Genomic DNA, 25,950 nt, shown 5'->3' with positions numbered 1-25,950 from the left:
ATAAAAAACTAGACTCTCTACAATTTCATCGACCAGTAGCTGAAACGGAAAGACAGAGGAATGAAACAAAGTCAAGAGAATACAGTACACTACAAGTTAGAAAGATGGGAAGAAAACAGCCCAAGCCCCCCCCCTGATACTCGCACAACCCTCATTTCTCGACACTCATTAGCCATATGACAAACCGACAATTAAACAGACAACGCCTATTTCAAGACACTAGCCATGACGACGACAGGATGGCCGATTTCGATCCCCTGTCGGTGCGCCCGCAAGGCCGCCACGGCATCCAGACGGTCAGGAAGAAGATCATTCTCGATCTGCAATGCACAAAGCCCTGCCCCGGCAGGGGTTCGGCCATCAAAGACACGCTGCAGGGAGCTGGTGCGATAGAAGTAGAACTGGGGTCATCGATACATATTAGCACATGCGCTGGACAGACAAGATTACACGTACCGGTCCGAGCCCCTTCTCCTGCTGCTCGGCATAGCCCCCAATGACCGAGTCTGGCTCGCTTTGCACTTTCCAGGTCATGGAAATGATTCGTCCCGTGAAGCCCACCACATGGGCGAGATCCAGCATGAGGCTGATGGGGACTCTGCCGCCCATGCTGGAGAGAATCACGCCATGGTCGGTGAGCAGACCAAAGGTTCTTGCCTGCAGCAGGCACACGTAGTGCAGATCCAGAAGTGCCGCCGACACGAACGGAGGGACAACCCCCGAGACGTCGGCGGCATCGAAGAAACTGGACGACGTTTGGCCGTCGCGCAGATCCACGCCCTCTGGCACGGGGATGTTTGGGAGATTTCTGGTCCTGTCATTACCCTGGTCCGGAAATTGACGGGGGAAGTCGCCATGAAAAGCACTCACTCGTAGATCAAGTCAAACGGCATCTGGCCTCGAAGGGGCACCAGGCTGTGGCCGGTCAGCCCAACCGCGTCCCGCGCAACATCGCGGACCCGGTCATCGGCCCGGTCGACGGCCGACTTCAGGTTCATCTGGGCCTGGGCCACGACCTCCTCGTGCAGGTCGGTCATGACGATGCGGCGGAGCTGCGGGAAGAGGTCCAGGGCCGCGATGGCATCAGTCCCCGAGCCCGTCCCAATCGTCGCAAAACGGCGCACGGGGCCGTAGTTGGCGGCCTGGAGGACCTTGAACGACCGGAACGCGGCGGTCACGGCCCAGTCGGCGCTGGGATCGTGGATCTGAGACGGGGGTTAGCTCGCATGTCCGAGACCAGGGGACGGGGGAAGGGGGGGAGTCAACACGGACTTTGGGCTGGTAAGTCAGATCCGATAGCGAGAGCAAGAAACTGCGGTTGACGTGCCGGGGGTCGACCCCGAAGAACTGCTTGAAGTCGACATTCACCGTGTGCTGCTGCGGCTGAGGGAACCCGTCGAGCTGGATGTCTTTCCAATCCTCGATGAAGGGTCCTCCCTGGATGATGACGGTGGCCATGGTGACAGTTACCAGTCAAGGATACTTACGTGTATTGCTGGTCGCGAGGAAAGAGGGAGTTGGACGGCGTGCTTGGGGGTATAAATAGACCGTTAGAGTCCCTTCGAAATACTTGATTTCTGATATCGAAGGCACTCGAAGAAGCAAGCCCGCCAAAGCAAAAAAAAAAAAAAAAAACAAAGTTAAGCTCCATCCGGCAGCCTGCTCAGCTGGACGAGCAGATTCCCGAATGGTGCTGGACAGGGTTCCTGGGAGTCCTTCGTACCTGGCACACACGCATCTCGGCGATGGAGATCTCCGTGGGGCGTCAAGGGATGATTTCTGATTTCTGATTTCTGATTGCGTGTCAGGCGTGAAGGGATCCACGACGGCCGAAGAGAGTAAGCCCGCTAGGGGACCCGATTGGATGCGCTTATTGGCCTCCAGCCATGGCCAGAGGGACTGGCAGTTCCAGGCCTTGTCGAGGGGCGCCACATCAGGTTTTCCGGGGCGGAAGTGGCTGGCACAGCCATCAAGGCAGACGGTGGTTGTGCACAGGGGGGGTTCTTGTCCGTGGCATTTCCCTGGAACCCGCCCAACCTTGGGATGCCCTCAGCCCTGGAATCCTCCACGGGCGACCGTGCGCCTCCCTCGATGGGGGAGGAGCTGCAGATCGCCCCCGGGATGACGACGCGGCCATCTGCTGTCGGGGCCTCCGCCGGTTTAGGGTTACGGACAGTCCGACGGGCTTTCGCTGCGGGAGAACCTGAGGGATCACCACCGGAAGAAAAACGAAAACAGAAAAACCTCATCATTTGATTGCCTGCACCCGATGCCGCCAGCTTGACAGCCCCGGGGCTGCCGATTCCCCTCTCGTGATACCTGGTGCCTGCCAAATACCCTCCGAGACGGTGGCAGCCTGCGACCCTGCGACCCTGCGACCCTGCGTCGCACACGACAAACGGCCGTCGATGCCTGCCCTCCAACCATCTCAGGATGCCACGGGGACCCCCTGGCGGTGTGTGGCCCAGGCCCTGACTCCCGGGGGGGTGAAGGGGAAAGCCGTGAGGGCGGGCCTCGATTGGATGACATCCCCCCGGGGGCCCTAAACTGCATTGATGATCCCCTCGCCGACCAAAGACAAGCGACCTGGCACCCGGATCTAATTGCATGCGTCGAAGGGCGCTGGGCAGCAGATTGGACAACAAGAAGTGGTCGCGGACGGCTCGCACCGACCCTGTGTCTCCCAGCCCTGCAATCTCCCGCGGTGACTGGGCTCAGTCTGCTAGTCGTTGGGTCTTTGTTGGACGGTCATTTCACTCCCTCTCTGATCGACGGGGGGTATAGGAGAGTAAGTTGTGTTTCTTCCCCTTTCCCCTCTCCCCTTTCCTCCATCCCCCATCAGCCATCTCTCTTCCCCTATCTTCATCGTCCATCGACCCGGGTCAGCACCACGCCCACGATCACGATGGCGTCCCCACATCTGTATACGCTAGCCGACCAGATCGAGGGACAGCACGAGAACGAGAACGAGATGGAAATGGAAATGGAAATGGGACCAGAGACCCCCTCGCCGTGCGCAGACGCGACCTTTTCCGACGAGGCAGCGACCCCCCCATCCCCATCCCCATCCCCATCCCACTGGACCATCGGCTGGATGACTCCCAGCGCCATCGTCACCTGCTTTCTTCTGGGTATCTTCACCCCCTTCCTCGTCCGCTATGAAATCGATGCGATGAACGGACGGACTGACTGACCGACTCCCCCCAGCGGCTTCCCTCGCCTCGATGCATCTGAGTCTGTTCCACTGGCTGGACCAGCGCGAGGTGACCCGGACCATCCGCCAGCCCTACGTGACGGCCCTGTCGGTCGTCTTCGTCAACGGCTTCCGCACCTTCCTGGCGGCCGCACTGGGCCTGGCCTTCGTGCAGATGCTGTGGCAGGGGCTGCGCGTGCGGCCCATGCGGGTGGGCGACCTGGACGCCTTCCTGTCGGTGCTGGCGAACCCCCTGTATCTGGGCCAGCTGCAGCTGCTGCGCGTCGCCCCGATTCCCTTCCTCTGCGCGCTGGTCTGCTGGTGCCTCCCCATCGCCATGGTCTTCCCCGCGGGCGCCCTGACCGTCGAGCCCCAAACTCTCCACGTCCTCGCCAACCAGAGCGTGCCGACCTTCGACCCCGGCTTCCTGGGCAACGGCACCTTCTCGGGGATGATGGCGCAGGCACTGTGGCAGCCGGACGATTTTGACGCGTACAGGTGGGTGCTTTCCCCGGGGATTGGAGGATGTGGGTGTGAGGATAGGGATCGGGAGAGGGTATACCGGTGCAGAGATACTGATGGGATGCACCACCAGCGGACCCACGAACCAACTCACCCGCCTCGCGCGACAGGCCATCATGGCCGGACGATACCTGCCAGCGCCGTCCCCCTGCGCGGGGGACTGTTCGTATACGATCGATCTGCCGGGCCCCAGCTTCGAATGCCGCAACGCCTCCACCCCCCAGCTGGCCCGCTGGGTCAACCAGAGCTATCCGCAGACGCGGTCGTGGCCGGCGCTCTACCTGGCCTCCGCCGACTATGGCGCCCGCACCAACCGCTCGCAGTCTGCCTTCGACTTCGCGCTGCGCTGGCAGGCGGACGGGGGATACGAGAACCTCCGCTGCCGGGCGTACGAGTCGATCTACACCGTGCACCTCACCTACACGGGGGGCCAGCCGCACACGACCAGCGAGGTCCACCCCGTGCGCCCGCTGAACAGCTCGTACCTGTACGATGACTATGGGATGTATCCGCAGACGGGCAGCCCGGACGCGCGCCTCAATGCGACGGCGACGGGGGCGACGGGGGGCACCGTGACGGAGATCTATCGACGGGCCAACCTGGCGGCGGTGCAGGACTCGCTGGTGCTGGCGTTGTCGGGGTACATTGATATCTTCCGTGTGTGATTATTCTCCCTTTCTTCTCCCTTCCCTGGTCTCGGGGTATTGACGGCTTGACTGACCACACGATGCTGCTGCAGTCCTCCACAGCCAGCCCTCGGCCAACACGATCATCGCCCTGTCCGAGCTGTACTCGGGGTCTGTGGCCTCCCCCCGATTCGACCTCACGGGGGCGTCGCTGCAGGACCTGCTGCAGAACATCACCCTCTCCCTGCTGACGCTGAACCAGACCACCGTGACGACCACCGTGACGAGCACGGTGCCGGTCAATGTCTACTCCTTCCAGCGACCGGTGCGGCTGATCGCCCCGTACTTCGCGTGCCTGGGGGTGGCGCTGGGCTTCCTGCTGGGGGGCACACACGCCCTGGTGCGCAACGGCATCTCGGCCAGCCTGACGGGGCTGTTCCAGACGCTGTGCACGACGCGGGCCAGCGCGCGCCTGGACGACTTGGCGGCGCAGGGCTGTCTGGGGGGACGCGAGAACGTGCCGGACGAGCTGCGGGAATTGAAGGTGATGTTTGGGGAGATCCGAGGCAAGGGGGGGTTGCGGAGGGCCGGGCTGGGGGTGGCGGACGAGGTGATGCCACTGCAGCGAGGGTCGCTGTGATTGTTATGGATTTGGGAGAATTATGTCCACTGGCGCGGGGAGGGGGGGGGGGTAATCATCAACTAGTTAATACTAACAATACTACTACTACTAATAATAATAATAATGCGACGCGTCACGGCAGGATGTCCCCACTCGTTCGGGAGGGAACGGGGCGGAAGGCGATCGATCCCACGCCCTTTATTAGGGTTCATCCCCTCCAACCGATTTATTCATTGCTTCCCCTCCCCCCCCCTTCTCCCCTTCTTCCCTTCTCCCCGTCTGTAAATAACTAAATCTAAGTAAGACCCCCCCCCCCCCAAATGACTTCCCCCCTGCCCTACCGCGATGCCTCCCGCCCCATCCCCGACCGCGTGGAGGACCTGCTGGCCCGCATGACGGTGGCCGAAAAGGCCGGCCAGATGTGCCACAACATGCTGCTGATGGGCCCCGGGGGCACCCTGGCCGGTGCCTTCCCCCGGTTCAGCCTGGAGAGCACCGAGGACCTGGTGTGCCGCCGCCAGATGACGCATTTCAACCTGCTGGGCCCCATCGCCAGCGCCCGCGACGTCGCCACCTGGCACAACCGGCTGCAGCAGCTGGCGCAGACCACCCGGCTGGGGATCCCCATCACCGTGGCCACCGACCCGCGCAACCACGTCACCCAGCACGTCGGGGTGGGCGTCGGGGCCGCCACCCCCACGGAGGGGGGGCTGTCGCAGTGGCCGCAGACCCTGGGGCTGGCGGCGCTGCGGTCGCCCGAGCTGGTGGGACGCTTCGCGGACGTGGCGCGGCAGGAATACCTGGCGCTGGGGCTGCGCAGTGCGCTGCATCCCCAGATCGACCTGGCCACGGAGCCGCGGTGGGCGCGCATCCACGCGACGTTTGGGGAGGACGCCGGCCTGACGGCGGCCCTGGCGGCGGCCTACATCCGCGGCTTCCAGGGCGGCGACGGACCGCTCGGGCCGCAGTCGGTGGCCACGATGACCAAACACTTCCCCGGGGGCGGCCCCCAGCAGCACGGCGAGGATCCGCACTTCGCCTACGGCCGCGAGCAGGTCTATCCGGGCGCCCACCAGGACTATCATCTCCGCCCCTTCCGCGCCGCCATCGCCGCCGGCACCGCCCAGATGATGCCCTACTACGGCATGCCCGTCGGCACCGACTGGGAGCCCGTGGGCTTCGCCTTTGATCGTGGGGTCATCACCGACCTGCTGCGCGAGCAGCTCGGGTTCCAGGGGGTCGTCTGCACCGACTGGGGCCTGGTGACCGACGCGCAGATCCTGGGCCAGCCCATGCCCGCGCGCGCCTGGGGCTGTGAGGGCCTCAGCGAGCTGGAGCGCGTCCAGAAGCTGCTGGACGCCGGATGCGACCAGCTCGGGGGTGAGTCCTGCACCCACCACCTGATCCGCCTGGTGGATGAGGGCCGCATCCCCGAGACCCGCCTCGACGCCTCGGTGCGACGCATCCTGACCCAGAAGTTCGCGCTGGGGCTCTTCGACCGGCCCTTCGTGGACGTGGACGCCGCGGTGGCCCTGGTCGGCCACCCGGACTTCCAACGCGAGGCCGATGCGGCCCAGCGCGCCGCCTACACGCTGCTCACCAACCGCGACGCCCTCCTCCCCCTGTCGGCGACCCCCCGGATGGTGTATCTCGAAGGCCTCGACCCGGGCGCGGTGGCCGCGCGCGGGCTGCAGGTCGTCGCGACCCCCGAGGAGGCCGATCTGGCGCTGCTGCGGCTGCAGGCCCCCTACGAGCCCCGTCCCGGGGCCTTCGAGGCCCTCTTCCACGCGGGCTCGCTGGCGTTTTCCGAGGCGGAGCAGGCCCGGCAGGCCCGCATCTACCGGACGGTCCCGACCGTCGTGGACCTGTTCCTCGATCGCCCGGCCGTGGTGCCGGAGATCGCGGAGGCCGCGGCCGCCCTGCTCGTCAGCTATGGCAGCAGCGACGAGGCCTTCCTGGACGTCGTCTTCGGCCGTGCCGCGCCCCGGGGCCAGCTCCCCTTCGATCTGCCCTCGTCGATGCAGGCCGTGCGCGAGTCCCGCGAGGATGTGCCCTACGATACGAAAGACCCGACGTTCCGCTTTGGCCATGGTTTGACGTACGCCACCGCGTGACCGTGATGATGCCCGGCATGAGAGCACATCGCCAGTATAGAATGTGAGGTCCGTCCATGCTGAGCGTTTTGATAGCATGCAAAAATGCGTCCGTTGGTGTCAGGTGGCGCTGATCCTCCTGAGCATCATGATGACAGAGCATGGGGTATGCTCACTGTCATCGCGCGTATGATCTGGATCGAATTCAGAAGTGTTTCTCAGAGAGGAAATGAGCATTGTGTGGCCACATCTTTATCTTGAGAAACAGGAAGATATATCATGCAATGTCAAGAAGGAGGGAAGTGCATGCCTGATGGCTCAATTTCAACCGCCCTCCCCAAGATCCAGGACGGCCCGTAGTATAGAGGTTCCTACCGTTGTAGAATTTAAGAATCGTGTCGTAAAAGCGTAGCTGGGATCCTTCCGCTCCCCTCTGAACCACTCAGAGCAGTCAAAGCAATGTTCATGCCAGCCGGCAGGGACAGCCTGAATCCACGGAATCAATCCTCAGAAGTTGCAACTGCCCACCGTGTACTCGGCTGAAGAGGGCTCACGAGAGCCACCCGGCTCATCGCGAACTAAAACCCCCGATTTTTGATCGTGGAGACAATCCGGGCGCGCAGGAAGCCACACGGCTCCAGGATCTCCTTCAGCACGGGCAGCCACCACTGCTCAATGTTGTCGTGGATGACGGTGGCCAGGGCATACTCCATGTACTCCGGGTAGAACCCGCTGTATTCCCAGTCGACGACCCCGGAGACGAAGGCCCCGTGGACCAGGATGTTGCGCGCGGCCAGGTCCCCGTGGGTGAGGGCGAATTTCGGGGACTTGCTTCGCATCTTCGGCAGGCGAAGAAATTGTAGGTCTGCCGGCGGCCGATGCGGCCGATGTAGGGCTGGATGCACTTCCGCATCATCGCGGCCTCGGACCGGTGGAAGGCGAGCCGCGGCTTGACCTTGACGGCGACCAGCCTGCCCCCGGTGGTGCGCGACTCGACCACGCGGTTCCCGAAGTAGTTATAGAGGTCCGTGTCCTGGATGATGCTCTCATACTCCGCGCGTTCCTGGGCGAATTGAGCCTCGAGCTCCTACCCAAAACCCTAATTTTTATATAGATTTTATAAATATATTTAAGTTTGTTAGAGATTTTAGTCTCTGTTTTTCTTTCTTTATAAAAATTAAATCTAATTATTTGCGGGTGTTCTTTAATAAGAATATAAAAAAGATAATTTCTTAATAAAGATTTATAAGACATTATTACTTATATATAAACTCTGTAAGAGATAGCCAGTCTATCTAATTAGCCAACCCTCGTCCGAGTCGATCCCCTACTGTCGTGAAACGGCCGGGGACTTGGTTCGTCAAACCTTGGTGAATTATGACTCTCTGGGTGGCGCATTCCTGCCTTCACATATGTAACGAATGGCCCGAATTGGAATTGCCCTAATTTGCTTGAGCGCCAGACACCGTAATGTGCTGGAAGACGACTCCGGCAAAAGGCTAACTTCCCACCTGGCCTTCCCAGAGGTGGTCAGCATGACAAATTGAGATGCGTACTATAAATAACCAAGCCATATGTTTTCAGAAAGGATGCACCCTTTCTTGAGAATGTTACGGTTTTGATTACAGGAGTCTGAAGGTTGGTGGAGGCGTAAAGGCTCACATGAGTTGAAAATGTGAATTGTTCATCAGGGCTAGGTAGTTCTTCGTGTCTCGTCATCCTCGTATAGATCTTGACCATGTCTCATCTTACTTATCATCCCATCCTCCACCACATCGCGTCCCCCTCACTGCGAGGTATCCATCTCGAACCCAAACTGCGCCAGGTACTTCTCCAGCTCGCGATCCTCCTCCTCCAGGTTTATCTTGCCGCTCTCCGGCAGAAAGCAGTACACGATCATCCCCAGGATGGCCACGCCACCGGCCAGGTAGAAGGTGGCGCTGTCGCCCGCGTGGTCGCGCAGGGGGGTGAAGCATTGCGTGCCCACCGCCGCCCCCGTGCGCCCGAACGCCGTCGCGACGCTGTACCCCATGCCGCGCATCGCCGTCGGGAACGCCTCCGTCGAGATCAGCCCGATCGTCGCCCCGGGCCCCAGGTGGCCGAACGCCTGCAGCAGGCCGTACAGCACCACGAACGCGGCGATGTGCTTCGACAGCCGCCCGTACAGCCCGCCGATGATGAAGCCCAGCACCACGTACCCGGCGAACCCGACCAGCCCCGTGCCCCGGCGCCCGATCGCGTTGGTCAGCCAGGCGCCGATGAGGACCCCGGGCACCGGCAGGACCGCCAGGATGACCTGCCAGATGGCGGTGGTCTGGATGTTGCCATCCGTCACCAGCGAGGCGATGATGGTGCTGGACATGATGCTGTTGGGGAAGTTGATGAAGTCGTACAGGAAGAAGGCCAGCGAAGTGGTCAGCAGCCGCCGCCAGTACCGCCGCGCCAGCAGCCAGTAGAAGCCGGCGGGCTTGCGCTGGCCCTTGAAGTTGGAGCGGTGGTACAGCGTCGAGTCGGTCATGAAGAACCGCAGCCCCATGATGACGGCGGGCAGGATGGTGCCGATGGCGTACAGGGCGTGGAAGGTGACGGCCAGGTTGTTGTCGCTCGCCTTCAGGCAGATCAGGTAGACGATCATCAGGATGGGCGACGCAACCGTGGCCATCAGCGTCGTGAAGGAGACGAAAACGGGGCCCCGATAGCGACGTTGGAACTACACATTGCCGGTCAGCCTGCCTGAAGATAACCAAATAGCCGGGAGGGGGGGGGGTCACGCACATCGTCCGACTCCTCCAAGCCGGCGGCGGCACTCGGGGGATACTCGCCCCCGACGCCAAACCCGCAGATGCCGCGCACGATGACGAAGTACCACAGCATGTTGTAGGACGGGTGCACCTGCAGGGCCAGGGCGGCCATCAGGGTGGCGATGGTGACCAGCCCCGAGGTGAAGAGCAACCCGGCACGCCGGGACACCATGTCGGAGACATAGCCCAGCGCCACGACCCCCAGGATGGCTCCAATCAGCAGGGAGTTGCTGATGCGGGTCTCCATCTCCGAGGGGTAGCCCGTCGTGCCGAGGAGCTTCTTGAAGATGACATTGGTGGGGTTGGCCAGCTGGTTCTGGTAGCCATCACTGAAGTTGGCGATATACTGCTCGGGGGAGGGGGCAAACCATTAGCCGGGAATCTGGGGGATCTGGGGGAAATGATGAGACTCACGCAACTCAGGATCGTCAGGTTACTCTGCCAGCGGGTGGGACGGTATCCCCGCCGCAACCCCGTCTCGACCTCCACCTCCTGGTCGGCCACCGCCGTCTTCTCCGTCTTGGGGGGGGGATGGGCGTCCAGCATCGCAACGAACGAGGCAGCACAGCGCAGCGCACCTTTGGAACAGAACCGAGATCACAACCGAGTGCAAACTCGAGCAGAAATGTGCGGCCACCGTCGATGGCACCGGGGAGGGGAGGGCAGAAATTTCAAGGGAGGGGTCGAGCTGCAGCCCTAAGTCGGTGCCGCGGGATCGGCACGGACGAGATAGCCAGACTGCCAGGGACCCTCATCGTGATAATGGCCCCGGCCCTGGTTGGCCGTCCGGTCAGACCACCGGCCCGCCCGTGCGGACGAGTTCGGAGTGCTTCTCCGCGGGGAGATGCAGCTGTCGATCATTATTGTTGTCCGGTCAGTTCAGTGACTCAAATCCCCGATCCGCACCCGAGGTCAGGAACCCAAGACGAGCCCCGAGCCCCGATTCCGAGTCAGGACACCCAGCTCGAGCCACCCAAGCGACTGTCTGTTCGTTGCCGGAAATTCGGATCGCAGGACGGCGGTGGTCGGGAGACGGTGAGTGCACCAGACAGGAAAAAGCCTGCCAGACCCTTCTGCAGCCCCACTTGCCGTCAGTCTTGGTACGTAAGCGTCGAACCAGATAGCCAGCGCCGGAGATGCATACGGTAGATAAAATGATGGATATAAGCAGGCCAAGTCCAAATTCCAGGAGCAGGCGATCGAATCACTGACGCTTGTCTGGCATGATATGTGGGGAACACCTGTCGATGCTGGATACTATGGTGATCACGGTCATGATTCTTTTTCGGCACTACGGATCCAACAGAAGTAGCGATCTCCCTGTCAACGCTCCTTCAGCCGTGAAACGGGGATCATCCTCCTCGCTAGGGGAAGGGGGAACGATCCGAGACCCGCGACTGCGCGCTCGCCGACTGGCGGGTCGCACCATCGGAGAGCGTCATGATGCTGCTCACGCTCTCCTCAATCGTCTGGAATGCCTTCGCCGGTCCCACCGCCCGTGCTCCGGCATTGCTCATATTGGCCTGAGGGAACCTGGGTCCACGCGGCGGGTCAGTTCGGGGTCTTCGAGAGGACGAGACAGGCGGGCAAAGGGAGCACGGGTGACTCACCCCGGATCCGCGACGATTCGTTCTCGGAAGAAATCTGGCGCACGACCCGGTGCAGCATCGCCTTGCTGGGCACGGGGCGCTGCTCCATCCCACCGATGCTGCCCAGGGGTATGACAAACGTCGGACGGGGACTCTTTTGTGGCAGCAGATACACGACCTGGAACAGATACAATAGACCAAAGTTGTTGACGTGGAGGACCGGCATCGGTACGGCATGCGCGGGGGATTAGGGGTTTGGCGATGGTCAAAGAGAGAGGGAGAGAACGTGGTGTTGGTGGACGAATTCTTGTCAAGGTAGGTTTTATACAGCAGCATCATAAGACCAATATGGGAATGGATGGTCATTCACGACCACGCATATGTATTGATAATCATTGATAGTCCGCGCGAGACCCGTCTGATGACAATGAGAAATGTCTTCTGTGTCTGTTGTGGATGACTCCTGGTCCGGGACGCCAGTCGCAGATGGTCCCCCCACCGGATTACAAACATGAGGTTTGCCGCGGGCGAGTGCTGCCATGATGGATGACCCGGTGATCATCCCGGTCGGTGAAGCGGATAATAGATCCAAGGGCAAGGAAGTTCCCATCCAACCCGACGCATCACCGCCAGGGCCTCTTGTTGTCGGATATCTATTTCGTCTCATGTACACGCCATCCTCGCCCAACAGCGCGACGGGCAATCCAGCCGTCCGTCCGCTGCCATGCAATTGTTCCACCACCCCTCAGCCGATGCGTTGCTTCCGTCGCACCCAGACCTCCTGGTCGGGGCCGTCGGCGGTGCCCGCGGGCAGGTCCCGCAGCTGCACCTCCCACACCTTGAGCTTGTAGTTGCCCCGGTCGCCCTGGCCCGAGAAGAGGTCGAAGGACCAGCCGTGCTTGGGACAGGTGATGCCGGCGCTCAGGACGACGCCGAAGTCCTCGATGTCGAACAGGCTGCCCTGCGACAGGGGGAAGGCGGAGTGCGGGCATTGCTGGGCCGGTCGGTCAGCGGGGGTCGGGGTCGATCGACGGCGGGGGGCACACTCACATGGTCGACGGCATGGAATTTGCCCTTGTACTTGAAGACGAGGACCTGGTCCTTCAGATCGCCGGGTCGGTCCAGAGCTGCCTCGACGGGACCGGGGGGGTCCTGCGGGCCGGGGCAGGAGGTGGGGGGGATGGTGAAGGCTTTGCAGCCGGGGGTCAGGTCCGGCTGGTCATCCCCAAGATCGGGGAAGGCGGAGGCGCGACCCACGCGACGCCAGGCGGCGGCACCCTGCGATCGTTGTCGGAAGGGATTCATCGGGGGTGCTCGGCGGGATAGGGAGTGTCCAGGTGGAGGGTTGAGGTTCAAATGTCCGATCGGATTTGCCTCCCGCGGCAGGTGGGGAAAGGCTGCACCTGGCCAATGAGGGATCGAGGTCCTCGTCTCGAGGATTCTCCAGACAGAACAAAGTAAAAAGTATCTGGACGGGAATCATATATGGAGATCTACTCCACGGTGTTGGGCTGATCGGTAGGAAGTCGGACACCTTCTCAGTGGTCATCGGGGAGGACGAGTCCGGGCAAGGACCCCGACCGGAGATGACCTGCTGGTATAGAGCATAGATAGTTCCCTCCCTCCAGCGTTATGTTATTCTTGCCGGGGCATCAAGTCCGGCCAAATCCCGTCCCTGGCCACTTGGTCATTTCTGAGCCACCTCTCACCACCGTCGTGCTATTCCGCCCGGGAGAGATCAAGCGATCCGTGATTGCGACCGACGGCTAAGGCGCCGTGGCAGGTGGGGGATCCGATGCTGGGGCTGGGACTGGGGCTACCCAAGCCCGGTGGCCGAAGGGGGCGAGTTGTCGGCTCGCAGGATCAAGGTAGTCGTCTCTGGCTGCTATTGAAGACTTTGGGCCGGAGGGGCGACATCGAGAGCGGGGGAGTTGTCGAGAGGAAGGAGGAGACGATCTCTCGCCCCATGGCACTAAGGTCACATCTGGCCAGCTGGGGCAGACATGCCGGGGGTCCCCGCGACACGAGGAAGAAGGTCGGGACGTAGGGGGAGACAGGGAGACAGGGAGCTGGGGAGCTGGAGAGCTGGAGAGCTGGAGAGCTGGAGAGCTGGAGAGCTGGAGAGAGTGTGTTGGAGAGGATGGGGGAGGATGGGAGAGGATTTGGGGGGGGGGTTGATGTCACCCGGTCACGTGGGGCTGAGAATACACAAGGCAGCAAGGCAGCAAGGCAGCAGGGCAGCAGCCACCGGGCGACGCAGAGAGTCGTCTCATGGCTCTGTACTAGTCGGCGGTGGTTGGTGCTGTTTGAGTTGGAGTATCATAGTCCACAGCGCATGGCATCCATGTCTCGTTCTTTGGAGGAGAAACGAGGGTCCCATTGAACCGGGTGGTAGAAGGGCTACTGGTGGGATCGATGTTGTCCGCTCAACATATACTTCTTGCGGTGACCGCAACGTCCGCCACGACCCATCGATCCGAGATACTCGATACCCTGGCAAAGTATGGAGTCGGATGGAGTCAGAGGATGAGAGTTTCATCAGACACAGCCACTACTGTTCCTTATAGTAAGAAGGCAGTAATAGTGCCGAGATCCGGGAGCGAGCCAGCCGGCAGTGCACACGAAAGGACCGGAAATGATGTCATGGACTGTGGCGCAGGCGGCAGCGACTTTTGCCGCGCCGCCTGAAACGGGCCTGGGTGCCTGGACGGCCGGGCCAGGTATATATTTAGGGGAGCCATCCACCATCCTCCATCCTCCATCCAACTTCCCCTCCTCTCATCACCACACCTCCCCATCATCATCTCAACCACATCATTTGCACTATCACCTCCACACCACTGCAAACATGCCAACCCCCCCTCCTCCGCGCGTGCCCGATGGCTGGAAGCCCGAGTTCGATGACCGCTACCAGGAGTGGTACTTCGTGAACCTCCACACCGGTCGCTCCCAGTGGGATCGCCCCGACCGACCCGCCCAGCCCGATGGCCAGGCGCCTCCCCCGTCCGGTCCCCCCCCCAGCTACGAGGCCAGCGCCGCCGCCGCCGACCGGCCCTCCTCCTCCTCCTCCAAGACCCGCGATCGCCAGTTCCGCGCCTCCCCGCGCCCCCCCGCGCAGGCTGCCTACGGAACCTACCCCCCCCAGCCCCAATACGGCTACAAAAACAACCCCTACCCACAGCAGTACGCCTATCCCACCCAGCAGTACCCCACCCAGCAGTACCCGGCGCAGTACGGCAACCAGTACCCCGCCCAGTACGACCAGCAGCCCCCCCGCACCCAGAAGAAAAAGAAGGGCATGGGGAAGATGGGGGCGGCCGCTCTCGGCGTCGGGGTGGGCTGCTGGGCGGCCTCCTCCTGGGCGAGGGCATCGAGGCCTTGGAAGATGACTTCGACGGCCCCCCCGGACCCGACTTTGGCGGCGGCGGCTTCGATGGAGGGTTTGGCCCGTTTTAGAGGGATGACTGCGGCGACAACGACGACAACTACAACGATGCGGATGGGCGATGACTTGATGAATTAAAGCGTGATACCTGTGTCCTTTGCTTTTCTTCTTTACTTTCTTTCTTTCTTTTCTTTTTCTTTTCCCCCCTTTTCTTTTGCGATGTGTCTGCCATAGAAGAAAATACAAACCGTTCGATGCCACTCCCGCCGAGAGGTAACACCCCGTGACCTCTGTTTGTAGAGCCAGTCCCTCCCCCATGTGGGGATTACCGTGGGAATTACCGTGGGGACGAGGACGGAATCCATTCCTGCGGCGGTGTCGATGGCAATGCCGACGACGAACAACAGATGACTATGGAGGATGGAGGCTGTCTACATACATTCCGCTCCGGATCTATTCCTTGGAGGGCTCCCCGGGGCCCGTGGCCACCGTCGCGATGCCCCCCGTCTGCAGCCCGTAGACGCCAAAGCCGCCCGGCGCCATCGGGCCCTCGATGCGCTCCTCCTCCATCGCCAGCTGGGTGTGCTGCCAGATCTGCAACCCGTTGCGCTCCCCGGACGGGCGGACCGCGACGGGGGCGCTGTCGAGGCCCGGGGAGGATCGTCGGCAGAGGGAGACGTACGTGCCGAAGAGGGTGACGCCGCGCAGCTGGACGAGCCGGCGCACGAGGGTGAAGCAGTTGGGCACGTTGGCCACGATGACGGCCGTGCTGGCCTCGCGCACGTACCAGAAGATCCACAGGATGCTGTCCGGGTGCGCGAAGCAGTAGTACCGGCTGAGCGTCGCCGCGATGACGACGAATATCCCCAGGCTGAACACTGCGCAGAGCGCCAGTTTTCTGGGGGCACGTGTCAGACATCGGATATCCGACATGGGACCGGGTGGGGACTGAAGCGGAAGCGACCTACTTTTTCCAGAGTAACTGCAGATGCAGGATGACCGGCAAGGGGATGCACAGCATCAACACGTCCGAGCTCACGTTGAAGACGTAGGACATGATGAGATGGTGCTGGGCGGTTTCGCACTGGACTGGACTCTGTCTGTCAGCGCTTCCCCGGCCTCTGTGCACTGAGGGTTCCGCCGACGGACCGTTGTTGTCTTCTTTGACCGCGAAGTAGTCGGCAAACGGCCGGCACCAGACGCCGTAGTAGAAGATCTCCACCACCACGAAGCCCAGCGCGATGTATCCCATCAGGATCTTGACGTACTTGGACATCCGCGTGCCCAGTCTACGGGATCGGTCCTCGATCAGCGTGCCCGTCCGGAGCAAGGACGCGGGGAGGGAGGCCAGAGGCCAGGGATTCATGCACTCACGTCAGTCGGTAGTAGACCAGGATCATGCATGTCTTACACCCCCACTGCACCACGATCATGGACTGTTCGAGGACAAAGGTGATCGTGCTGCCGTAGACGCGGTCGTGGATATCCAGCGCGGTCAGGCCCTGCATCCCCGTGGGCGGCAGGATGTTGGTCTCGGGGTACTGGGCCTGGATGTTGACCCAGACGATGAAGTTGGTGTAGAAGGCCTGCCAGCGGTCTCAGCTGCGATCCGATGGGACGACTGGTGCCCCAAAGGGGTCCCGAGACACGTACGTAGGTCAGGAACATCACATAGTCCTCCAGCATCAGGCCCCGGAAGCCCCCGAGGAGCATACATCGGGAGGCACTGGCCATGAGGGTTAGCGGCGCGGCGGCGACGGACCGCGGGGGCCGACGGGACTTACTATCGCCAGAAGACGACGACGCTGGAGACGGCAAACCAGGTCCAGGATTCGATGAGGCGATTGTTGGCCATGCGGAGATCGTCGGGTCGCCGCAGGGGACGGGCTCGGCTGGGGAGGTCACTGGTGCGGTAGTGGAGCTGGCTGGGGGCATTTGATTCTATCCATCCCTCTCCCCTCTCGCCCTTCGGAGGAGGGGGGATGGGCGTCCTCAAATAGTGCCCTCGAGCGGGCATCCCTGTCCTGGATGGGAGCAACCCTAGTCGAGGGCAGCCGGGCTGGTTGGCTGGGTTGCCAGAACCGCCGTGACAGCGCCGTGACAGCGTTAGATAGGGCCTAAATCCTGCAGGCCGACAGAATCAATGTTGCGCGCGGCGACTAGGTCGAGGCGACGATGTCCCGATGCGAGAGGGCTAGAGGGTTAGTGAGCCTGCTAGAGCCCTCCCGTCGCGCCCTAATGCAGCCTCTTCCCGGGGCAGGCCAATGGTGACCCCGGGATTTATTCCCCCCCCCCCCCACGGACTCTGGCGCTTACGTGCGGAGGAGAGTTATGTGGATGGGCCGTTGGGCTGGATCGACGGCCAGCGACGAAGCCGATCATGAACGCAGCCGTGCTCCATTGAGCACGATCCCGATTCCCGAGAGGCCATCGATGTTGCGGCGACAGGAAGAATGGGGAGACGCGCGGGTGTCCAGGCCGTGGCTAGGGCTGGACTGCCATAGCGGAACTTGCCAGGAAGGCGATGGTGGACGACGGTGGTATGTTCGGATGTGCCCTATAGCGATCCTACTATACTGTCAGTGGGAGTCGAGCGTATGAGTAGTAGTAGTAGTAGTAGTAGTAGTAGTAGTAGTAGTAGTAGTAGTAGTAGTAGTAGTAGTAGTAGTAGTAGTAGTAGTAGTAGTAGTAGTAGTAGTAGTAGTAGTAGTAGTAGTAGTACAAACACACTGTTCATACATACTGGCATTCTGCAGGTCCCGATCGACAGGGGCACCAAGCCACCCCAGCTTCTCCACGTGTGTCCTGCATGTTTGCCTCCTTGCAGTTTTTTTTTTCTCTCTCTCCTGAGTCCCGAATTCTCACCAACATTCGTCTCCTCCGGCATGCATCCCGAAACTCTCTGCCCATCCACCTCCGCAATGGAGATCGAACGTGAACGGAAACCCCTGTGGCACTGGGGCATCGAGGCGAACGGGGGCTCTCTCGCATCGCGTCGCCAGGCAGACGACCTGGCCGAGCGGCACATGCGGCAGATCCAACAGGGCAATGGGCTGCTACGATCCCTGCGCCAGTTCGAGAACTGGGTGGACGGCAAGCTGGGGGTCGAGGCCATGGGGGTGGAGCGCGTGCCGGACGACCAGCGACGTCCGCCAGAGGTCCTGAATGTAGGTTGCTCTCTGAGAGAGAGAGAGAGAGAGAGAGAGAGAGAGACACGGACAGAAAGATTGGAACTGACCGGGTCTATCTAGATGATGTTCTTCTGGTTCTCCGTCCTGATCAGCCCGACCCTGATCCCCGTCGGCATGCTGGGCCCCCTGTTTGGCCTCTCCGTCAACACCTCCATCATCCTGACCGTCTTCGCGACCCTGATCGGGTCCCTGATGCCCGCCTTCACGGCGACGATGAGCCCTCCCAGCGGCCTGCGCCAGATCGCCGTCGCGCGCTACGCGTTCGGCCTCTGGGGGGCCAAGCTCTGCGGCCTGCTCAACATCGTCGTCAACGGGGGGTACGCGGTCATCGCCGCCGTGGTCGGGGGCCAGCTGCTGGTGGCCGTGTCCGAGGACTCGATCCCCCTGGCGGCGGGCATCATCCTCGTCGTCGCCCTGGGCTTCCTCGTCTCCTTCGGCGGGTTCACCCTCATCCACCATTACGAGCGGTACGCCTGGATGGTGGCCCTGGTGCTCATCTGCGTCACCTACGGCCAGGCCGCCCGCTACTTCCCCGCCACGCCGGGGCTGAGTACCGTCAGCAGCGGTATCGACTACAGCGGCTGCTGTCTGAGCTACTTCGCCGTCGTCTTCGGCGTCTGCTGCTCCTGGTGCCCCATCGCGGGCGACTATTACGTCCACTACCCGGCCACAACCAGCAAGGGGCTGGTGTTCGGGCTGACCTACTTCGGCCAGGCGCTGCCGACCATCTTCGTGGGCATCCTGGGCAACTACTTCGGGGGCATCGTCATGTTCGACGACGCCATGTCCGACGTGTACAACACGGGCGGCATGGGGACCCTCCTCATGGCCACCCTGCGTCCCTCTGGCTGGGCCAAGTTTGCCTGCACCGTCTTTGCCCTGACCTTCCGTTCGTGCCTTGGACCCCCCCCCCCCCCTTTGAAACGTTGAGAAGATGCTGATGGACCGGACAGTGGCGAACGTGACCGCGAATATCTACTCCAGCGCACTCTGCATCCAGCTGTGGGGGACGCACTTCCTCGCCGTGCCACGCTTCCTCTGGTGTGGCCTGATGGCCCTCATCGTCCTAGCACTGGCCTGGGGCGGGCGCAACGTGCTGGAGGACATCATCAACAATCTGCTCTCGATTTTGGGCTACTGGACCCTGGCGTTCGGCCTCATCTTGGCCCTCGAGCACGTCTGGTTCCGCCCCCGCCTGGGCGGGTATGACCTCAGCGCCTGGCAGGACCCGGCACGCATGCCGCTCGGGGTGGCGGGCACGACGGCGTTGCTGATCGGGATCGGATTCTCCTTCCTGGGGATGGACCAGACTTGGGTGAGTGGCGCCCTTCCGGAGAGACAAGCCGTCGCACTGACCGCGGCGGACAGTACATCGCCCCGGTGGCCAAGCAGATCGGGGCGTACGGCGGGGACGTGGGCGATTATCTGGTGCTGGTCTCGGTGCTGGTGTTCTATCCGGGGCTGCGCACGGTCGAGATCCGCATGACAGGTCGGTGATGGATGGTGGGGAATCTTGATGGAGCATGGCTGGCGGTGTCAATGTTCCATGGGGGGAGGGTTGACCGGGAGGAGCGTTGTTTCTTAGGGTTCTAGATTGTAACACATCCTCCGTACTCTGTTCCGTTCAACATCGCACCTGGTAGGATTCTTCCCTCCGCGGGCCAAGGCCACACGGTGCAACCATCGGTGCAACCCTCGGGGGTTGCACAGACTGCCCCTCTTGATGAGTCGCCTGATGTCTGATTGTCCGAGGGATTGCCACGAGAGAAATTCTCAGACACCCTCTGAGGCTCTCAGAAACTCCCCAAAAATTTCCCAGCCAGCCAGTGCATCGACATCGGCCGCGACGTCTGATCCAGCCATCCAGCCCTAATCCCGCCCCGTCGCGCTGCTGCCTGAGTGGCCCTTTCCTTCCCTCTCCTCTCCTCCACGTCGACACATCTCTGTCTATCCCCCTTCTCCCGGTCGTTCTTTCACTCGCTCTACCGGTTGTTCTCCCGGTTGCTCATCTAGATTCATCCTGCTCCATCCTCCTGACAGCCGACGCGACCATCTCGATGGCCGCGGATAAGGAGAATGACAACCCCCCGGCCCCGGGGGCGTGTGACGAGGAGGCACGCCCGGCGGTCTTCTCGTCCACGGCGCAGGAGATTGTGTTTGTGGTGGTGGCCACGATGGCCATCGCCATGTCGTCGCTGCTCTCCGGGGCGATCATCGTGCTGACGGCGGAGGTGCAGCGGGATCTGGCGATGACGACGGCGGAACTGACCTGGCTGCCGGCCTCCTCGTCGTGGGTGCCCGTCTTTCCCTTCTTTCCCTTCTTCGTTATCCTCTCGTCGGCCCGGCTAACACCGTCGGATGTTGTCTTCCCCCCCCCTCCAGGCTGGCGTGCGGGTGTTTCCTGCTGTTCTTCGGGCGGCTGGCGGACCTGTTCGGGCGCAAGCTGCTCTTCCTGGGCAGCATGGGGCTGTTCGCGGGGTTCGCGCTGGCGGCGGGGTTCGCGCGCACGGCGCTGCAGCTGGACGTGCTGAACGGGGTGATGGGCCTGCTGTCGGCGGCGGCGGTGCCCCCGGCGCAGGGGATGCTGGGGCGCTGTACCCCCGGCCCTCGCGCCGCAAGAACCGCGTCTTCGCCTGCTACAGCGCCGGCAACCCCCTGGGCTTCGTCTTCGGCAGCATCTTCTCCGGCATCGCCACCCAGCTGTTCAACTGGCGCGCCAGCTTCTTCCTGCTCGCCATCATCTACCTCGTCATCGCCGTCGTCGCCCTGGTCACCGTCCCCGTCGACCACTCGTCCAAGGAGCCGCTCTCCCGCGCCGCCCTCAAGCGGTTCGATGTCGGCGGCACCCTCCTCGCCGTCGCGGGGATTGGCATGTTCTCGGGGGCCCTCAGGTGTGTTATCACCCTCCCTCTTCCGCGCCCTCTGCCGTCTTCTTCTTCCTTCTCCCGAGGAGAGGGGGCGCAACCCCCCGTGTCTGCAGAGTAGGCTAACCGAGTGGGCTGCCATAGTCTCGGGTCCGATGCCCCCCAGGGCTGGGCCACGCCGTACGTGCTGGTCCTGCTCATCCTCGGGGTGGTGCTGATGGTCGGGTTCGTGTTCTGGGAGCGCTGGTACCCGCATCCCCTGGTGCCCATGAGCATCTGGCGGGACCGCGACTTCTCGCTGGTCATCGCCATCCTGCTGCTCGGCTTCCTGGCCTTCCCGACCATGGGGTTCTGGATCTCTCTCGTCATGCAGGAGCTGTGGCACCTGTCCCCCCTGCTGGTGGCCGTGCACCTGCTGCCCATGGCGGTCGGGGGCATCGTGGTGAACGTGCTGGCGGGGATGCTGATGCACCGGGTGTCCAACACGGGGATGATGGCGGTCGGGGTGACGGCGTACGTGGGGGCGTTCCTGCTCATGGGCCTGCAGCACGCGGACAGCAGCTACTGGGCCTTCACCTTCCCGGGGCTGGTGCTGGCGGTAGTGGGGGCCGACTTCGAGTTCTGCGTGGCCAACATGTACGTGATGAGCGCCCTGCCGCCGGCGCAGCAGAGCATCGCGGGCGGCATCTTCCAGACCGTCACCAAGCTGTGCCTGACCGTCGGCATCAGCGTCAGCACCGCCATCTTCGACGCCGTGCGCGCCCAGGGCACGCCCACCACGGGGTACTTCCGCGGGGACCCCATCGCCCCCTACAGCGCGACGCTGCTGTACTGCGCGGGCATCTCCGGGGTGGCGATGCCTCTCTGCGCCTTCCTGCGCATCGGACGCCAGGGACACGGCGGGGCGGAGAAGGCGGAGGCGGGCGCGGACAGTGATCGGGGCGTTGGCCCCAGGGAGGGCGTGCTGGAAGGGAGGGGCGGGAATGAGGACGGGGACGGGGTGTGATGGTGGAGCGGCGAGGCGGAACCGAGAGAGCACTTGGGAGCCATCATTCTGTGCATACCAGTCGTCTAGCCAGGGCCAGGGCCGGATCGGGAACTACGGGACTGTATCCATCCAAAAGTACATCGGAGGGAACCCTCCCCTGCCTGTTGCGTGGCAACCACCGGGGACTGTGTCCCATTGTAAGGTGTATCCCATATCCTGCATTCAAAGGACCCGCAGGGTATTTCGTCCCAACCAGGATGGGGGCTAATCCCCCAGGGACCAGCGATATTGGCATCCACGGGACGATGGGACGAGGGTGACGTCAGGGGGGGGGGAGTGTGCACCATGTATGGGGTCAACGACACCCCCCAGGGCAAGTACTATTAGTAGACATCTAGTAGTAGTGAGTAGTGGTAACGAGTGCATCCGCAGTTCCCTTGGTCGCCAGCACGGGCCTATGTCGATGATTGCGTCGCACGGAGCATCATCATCTCCTATTATTGTCTTTTATTGTCTTTTTGGTCAAAGACAAACCGGGTCAGGGCAAGCAGGAGGGACGGCCGATCGCTGCTGCCACCACCGCCGCCGCCCCGCCCGCTACGTCATCGCCCGCCTTTTGTTTTATAGTAGCCGTTTTCTTCCATCCGCATCGTCATCGCCATCAATTCCTACATCCCTCCCATCCATCCTCACCACCACGACTCTCACCCTCACCCTCACCCCTTTTCACTGATTTATCCCCCCACACAACCACCGCACTTGACCGAACCACCTCCATGGCTCTCAACTCGGCCACTTCCGGACTCACCTCCGGCGTCACCGGCGTCACGGGGCGCCCGCCCAAGCTGGTGAGCGACCTCAAGAACACCGCCCAGCAGACCCAGCGCACCACCGCCCGGGCCGCGAACCAGGCCACCGGGGGAGTCCCGCGGCCCGTCACCGACGCGGTGCTCCCCGGCCAGTTCCCCGGCGACGAGAACAACATCAAGTCCACCCAGCGCGAGCCCGGCAACACGGGCCCCGTGCTGGCCCCGCTGCGCCAGTGGTTCAGCCAGGCGCTGCCCCGGCTGATGGACCGCTGCGAGTCCAAGCTGATGTGGCTGCTGTCGTGGTTCCTGCCCGCCCCGGGCCAGGCCCGCGTCTACGAGGAGGCCGCCCGCCGGCCCGCCAGCACCACCTTCCTCCTCTGCCAGCTCATCTGCTGCGGCATCCCGCTGCTCATCTTCCTCGCGGGCGTCTTCGTCTTCGCCGCCGTCGCCATCCTCCTCTGGGCCGTCCTGTCGCTGCTCATCCTGGGGCCCGTCCTCCTGGTCGCCAGCATGCTGGGCGTCTCCATGTGGGGCTGGGGCTGGCTGTTCTACGGCCTGATCAAGTGGATCGACCAGACCTACCTCGGCGGCCTGATCTCCCGCTTCTGGTTCTCGCGCGCGTCGGGAAACGGCCCGGCGGGGGAATCCACGGGCGCCGAGGGGGCGGGGGACGCGGACGGGGACACAGACGGGGACGGGGGGACCAAGGAGGAGTAGTATGCCCCCGTCTCGGGGGGTGGATCCGGGCCGTGGGGATATGCGGGGTCCTGTTATGTATATTATGCGGGGGCATGTACGTATTCCGGGCGAGCTGAACGGCATCAGCGTGTATGTGGGATATCATTTGGCGATGGTCTAGCAATGTCTAAAGAGAACTGTTCACAATGGGTCATGAGGCTGTAGAGGGCGGCGGGAGGGCCGATGCACGCGACGAGAGAGAGCATGTAAAAAAAGAGCAAAAAGAAAGACAAGCCACAGAGAAAGGGAAATTCGAGACAGGAGATCTGAACAGCAGTCCGCAGGTCCAGGTCAGTCCGCGCGTTCGGTATCCAGCGGGATGATGTCCTTGTGGGCGGACGCGAGGCGCGAGTAGCGATAGGACCGCCGCACGAATCGCTTGAACACCAGCATGCCCGCGATCGTCGCCAGGCACGCCAGCAGGGCGGCCCCCACGATGGCCCCGTTGACCGTGTGCAGCGGCCCCGCCGGGCGCGGGGTGGCCGCCGGGGTCGGGGGGGCCACGGCGGAGGGTCTTGCCTCCGCGGCGAGCAGGAGCACCGCCGGATCGTCGGGGGCCGGACGGCGGCCGTCCGCTGCGTGCGGGTGACGGCGGACCAGCCCAGGGAGCGGCCCGCGCGGTCCACGGCCTCGGCGGAGACCCAGTCCAGCACCCCCCGCGCGGCGAAGCGGCTCTCGAAGTCGCGCTTGGTGACGTTGCCCAGCAGGACGGGCGCCGCCGCGGGGTGGGCCCGCGCGTAGAAGCGCCAGTGGGCGACCTCGGTGGCCCCGTTCCAGCTGACGTGGAAGACGGTGGTGGACACGGTCGACTCGTCGTCGCGGCGGTCGAAGGCGCGGGCCACCAGGGCCGGGGGCTGCGGCGGGTCGCCGCGGAAGGGGAACTTGTAGGAGCGGTAGCTGTTGAAGCGCGGCGAGGCGAAGCGGGCCTCCATCACCACGGTGCCGTCGGGGGCGTGCTCGCTGTGGTAGCCCTGCTCACTCCAGCCCACGAAGCCCTGGCCGGCCTCGTCCAGCAGCTGGAAGTTGCCGCGCATGCGACTGAGCCCTCCGTCGGGGCGGGGGAAGCGGCGCAGCAGGGTGGCAGTGCGGTGCACCGTGTCCAGCAGCACGACCAGGGCGGCGGAGGTCGGCTCCTGGTTGGTGAAGTCGTCGGAGGCGTTGTTGAGGAAGGAGAGCACGGTGTGGGTGGCGTTGACGGAGACGAAGCGGGCGTTGTGCTGCTTGGAGAAGGTGAAGTCCATGGCGAAGTCCGAGTACTTGCCGCCCAGGCGCCACAGGATGCGCCCGTCGCGGCCGGAGATGAGGTAGAGGGTGCTGGTGTAGCGCGCGGACATGAGGTAGTCGCCGTCGGGGCTCTTGTCGGCCGCGTTGACGTGGATGTAGTCCAGGCCACCCCCCCCCTCGGCCGGCGAGGAGGGCAGGACGTGGTCCGACTCGTGCAGGGGGATGTGCTCGCGCGAGTCCCAGTCGAACAGCACCTGGCCCGTCCGGCCCGCCGCCAGGTCGATCTCGACCACGCCCCCGCTGGCCACCCGGCTGGTCTCCTCGGGGCGCCCCAGGTCCGTCAGCGGCATGTCGCGCACCCGCAGCGAGACGGCCAGCGCCGTCTGCCCGCCCGCCAGCACGTTGAACTCGTGCAGGTCGAACCGCTCCAGGTCGTTGGTCACCGGGACCTCCGCCTCCACCTCGTAGCGGTCGTTCAGGATGTAGGCGGCCCCCTTGCTGGACGGCGTGCCGTCGTCCACGTAGCGGCGCTGCAGGATGAAGGACAGGCGCGTGCGCTGGTCCGGCCAGCGGTTGACGGGCTTGAAGTCGAAGACGTTGCGGTTGTGGTGCAGGCAGGAGCCCGCCCACACCAGCGTGCCGTCGCCGTCGTAGATGTGGGGGCCGACCTGGCAGGGCATGAACTTGCCGTCGGGAGGGTCGGCCTCGAAGTACCAGTAGGGGGCGACGAACCAGTAGCCCGGGCTGATGCGGTCGGGGTGGTGCTGCGTGACGTTGAACTTGATGGCGCGCGTGTTGGGCATCTAGGGAAGAAGGAGTGAGACTTTTGGCCTTGAAATCAATCCAGCCTGTGTAAAAAAAAAAAAAAAAAAAAAAAAGACTTACCGTTACAAAGGAGAGCAGATCGTCATCGCGACTGCCGTCGAAGCCGGCGGGGGCGGAGGGCTGGGCATGGGTCGAGGGCAGCCACGCGGCGAGGGAGAGGAGGAGCGAGAACAGAGTGACGCGACGCATGGTGTGTGGTGTGTGCTAGAGAGCACAGGGACAAGTGAATGTGAGTATATAGCAGTGAAGGTGGGATGCCGGGAAATCAAATGAAGGACATGGTCAGAGAGGCCACATGCGGTGCAGACGTAGACGTCTCTGATCCCTACCCCCTACCCCCGGGGGGGGGGAGGGGGCGCAGACTTTTATTTACCATAATAACCGTCGGGCAGTCAGGACTCAGGATTCAGGAGATAGAGAGAAGGATCCGTCGCCGATGGCAGACTTCAGCCTCCGCCACGCGGATCCGGCCCTGACAGG

General features: G+C 62.8%; 13 protein-coding genes across 13 annotated transcripts; 5 read left to right on the top strand and 8 right to left on the bottom strand.

The window, feature by feature from the left end:
- Positions 1-206: 206 nt before the first annotated feature.
- Positions 207-1,487, bottom strand: BO70DRAFT_334613 (uncharacterized protein; the record flags this gene model as incomplete). Its single annotated transcript, XM_025541023.1, has 4 exons — positions 1,273-1,487; positions 871-1,205; positions 457-808; positions 207-401 (listed from the first exon to the last, which is right to left on the bottom strand). Exons 1-4 carry the CDS (start codon positions 1,456-1,458, stop codon positions 207-209), a joined length of 1,068 nt encoding a protein of 355 aa, XP_025400093.1. The 5' UTR covers positions 1,459-1,487.
- Positions 1,488-2,905: 1,418 nt separating this feature from the next.
- Positions 2,906-4,981, top strand: BO70DRAFT_423730 (uncharacterized protein; the record flags this gene model as incomplete). The annotated part of the gene is made up of 4 exons (XM_025547597.1): positions 2,906-3,131; positions 3,208-3,691; positions 3,789-4,372; positions 4,455-4,981. 4 exons carry the CDS (start codon positions 2,906-2,908, stop codon positions 4,979-4,981), a joined length of 1,821 nt encoding a protein of 606 aa, XP_025400092.1.
- Positions 4,982-5,277: 296 nt separating this feature from the next.
- On the top strand, positions 5,278-7,348 carry BO70DRAFT_334611 (glycoside hydrolase family 3 protein). Its single transcript, XM_025541022.1, has one exon. It carries the CDS (start codon positions 5,284-5,286, stop codon positions 7,075-7,077), a length of 1,794 nt encoding a protein of 597 aa, XP_025400091.1. The 5' UTR covers positions 5,278-5,283; the 3' UTR covers positions 7,078-7,348.
- A 286-nt stretch (positions 7,349-7,634) lies between these two features.
- On the bottom strand, positions 7,635-8,796 carry BO70DRAFT_395428 (uncharacterized protein; the record flags this gene model as incomplete). Its single annotated transcript, XM_025546539.1, has 3 exons — positions 7,635-7,887; positions 7,986-8,143; positions 8,683-8,796. 3 exons carry the CDS (start codon positions 8,794-8,796, stop codon positions 7,635-7,637), a joined length of 525 nt encoding a protein of 174 aa, XP_025400090.1.
- A 46-nt stretch (positions 8,797-8,842) lies between these two features.
- Positions 8,843-10,403, bottom strand: BO70DRAFT_290173 (MFS general substrate transporter; the record flags this gene model as incomplete). Its single annotated transcript, XM_025539337.1, has 3 exons — positions 8,843-9,766; positions 9,832-10,203; positions 10,272-10,403. 3 exons carry the CDS (start codon positions 10,401-10,403, stop codon positions 8,843-8,845), a joined length of 1,428 nt encoding a protein of 475 aa, XP_025400089.1.
- Positions 10,404-11,221: 818 nt separating this feature from the next.
- Positions 11,222-11,672, bottom strand: BO70DRAFT_395426 (uncharacterized protein; the record flags this gene model as incomplete). The annotated part of the gene is made up of 2 exons (XM_025546538.1): positions 11,222-11,390; positions 11,464-11,672. The coding sequence occupies 2 exons, from the start codon at positions 11,670-11,672 to the stop codon at positions 11,222-11,224; spliced, it is 378 nt and encodes a 125-aa protein (XP_025400088.1).
- Positions 11,673-12,191: 519 nt separating this feature from the next.
- Positions 12,192-12,751, bottom strand: BO70DRAFT_395425 (Rieske (2Fe-2S) protein; the record flags this gene model as incomplete). Its single annotated transcript, XM_025546537.1, has 2 exons — positions 12,192-12,440; positions 12,497-12,751. 2 exons carry the CDS (start codon positions 12,749-12,751, stop codon positions 12,192-12,194), a joined length of 504 nt encoding a protein of 167 aa, XP_025400087.1.
- Positions 12,752-14,165: 1,414 nt separating this feature from the next.
- On the bottom strand, positions 14,166-15,266 carry BO70DRAFT_226728 (uncharacterized protein). The gene has a single exon (XM_025538766.1). It carries the CDS (start codon positions 15,147-15,149, stop codon positions 14,247-14,249), a length of 903 nt encoding a protein of 300 aa, XP_025400086.1. The 5' UTR covers positions 15,150-15,266; the 3' UTR covers positions 14,166-14,246.
- An 18-nt stretch (positions 15,267-15,284) lies between these two features.
- On the bottom strand, positions 15,285-16,686 carry BO70DRAFT_290316 (uncharacterized protein; the record flags this gene model as incomplete). The annotated part of the gene is made up of 6 exons (XM_025539343.1): positions 15,285-15,729; positions 15,800-15,920; positions 15,981-16,120; positions 16,206-16,417; positions 16,485-16,557; positions 16,616-16,686. The coding sequence occupies 6 exons, from the start codon at positions 16,684-16,686 to the stop codon at positions 15,285-15,287; spliced, it is 1,062 nt and encodes a 353-aa protein (XP_025400085.1).
- A 933-nt stretch (positions 16,687-17,619) lies between these two features.
- On the top strand, positions 17,620-19,519 carry BO70DRAFT_334596 (purine-cytosine permease family protein; the record flags this gene model as incomplete). Its single annotated transcript, XM_025541021.1, has 4 exons — positions 17,620-17,998; positions 18,083-18,911; positions 18,976-19,337; positions 19,391-19,519. Exons 1-4 carry the CDS (start codon positions 17,717-17,719, stop codon positions 19,517-19,519), a joined length of 1,602 nt encoding a protein of 533 aa, XP_025400084.1. The 5' UTR covers positions 17,620-17,716.
- Positions 19,520-20,073: 554 nt separating this feature from the next.
- Positions 20,074-22,261, top strand: BO70DRAFT_386552 (MFS general substrate transporter; the record flags this gene model as incomplete). The annotated part of the gene is made up of 5 exons (XM_025545831.1): positions 20,074-20,312; positions 20,405-20,585; positions 20,642-20,913; positions 21,031-21,818; positions 22,131-22,261. The coding sequence occupies exons 1-5, from the start codon at positions 20,080-20,082 to the stop codon at positions 22,259-22,261; spliced, it is 1,605 nt and encodes a 534-aa protein (XP_025400083.1). The 5' UTR covers positions 20,074-20,079.
- Positions 22,262-22,362: 101 nt separating this feature from the next.
- BO70DRAFT_361155 (lipid droplet assembly factor 1) lies at positions 22,363-23,855 on the top strand. Its single transcript, XM_025542977.1, has one exon. It carries the CDS (start codon positions 22,651-22,653, stop codon positions 23,398-23,400), a length of 750 nt encoding a protein of 249 aa, XP_025400082.1. The 5' UTR covers positions 22,363-22,650; the 3' UTR covers positions 23,401-23,855.
- On the bottom strand, positions 23,713-25,659 carry BO70DRAFT_395420 (uncharacterized protein; the record flags this gene model as incomplete). Its single annotated transcript, XM_025546536.1, has 3 exons — positions 23,713-23,940; positions 23,985-25,448; positions 25,531-25,659. The coding sequence occupies 3 exons, from the start codon at positions 25,657-25,659 to the stop codon at positions 23,713-23,715; spliced, it is 1,821 nt and encodes a 606-aa protein (XP_025400081.1).
- Between the last annotated feature and the right edge of the window lie 291 nt (positions 25,660-25,950).

This window comes from Aspergillus heteromorphus (genome assembly GCF_003184545.1).
Source record: "Aspergillus heteromorphus CBS 117.55 chromosome Unknown BO70scaffold_9, whole genome shotgun sequence".
Taxonomy (NCBI): domain Eukaryota; kingdom Fungi; phylum Ascomycota; class Eurotiomycetes; order Eurotiales; family Aspergillaceae; genus Aspergillus; species Aspergillus heteromorphus.
This window is presented reverse-complemented; position numbering and strand designations above follow the sequence as displayed.

Bases quoted from the DNA above. Each gene is read 5' to 3' on its own strand.
- BO70DRAFT_334611 (XM_025541022.1), top strand. From the start codon at position 5,284: ATGACTTCCCCCCTGCCCTACCGCGATGCCTCCCGCCCCATCCCCGAC.
- BO70DRAFT_226728 (XM_025538766.1), bottom strand. From the start codon at position 15,149: ATGGGGGAGGGACTGGCTCTACAAACAGAGGTCACGGGGTGTTACCTC.
- BO70DRAFT_361155 (XM_025542977.1), top strand. From the start codon at position 22,651: ATGGCTCTCAACTCGGCCACTTCCGGACTCACCTCCGGCGTCACCGGC.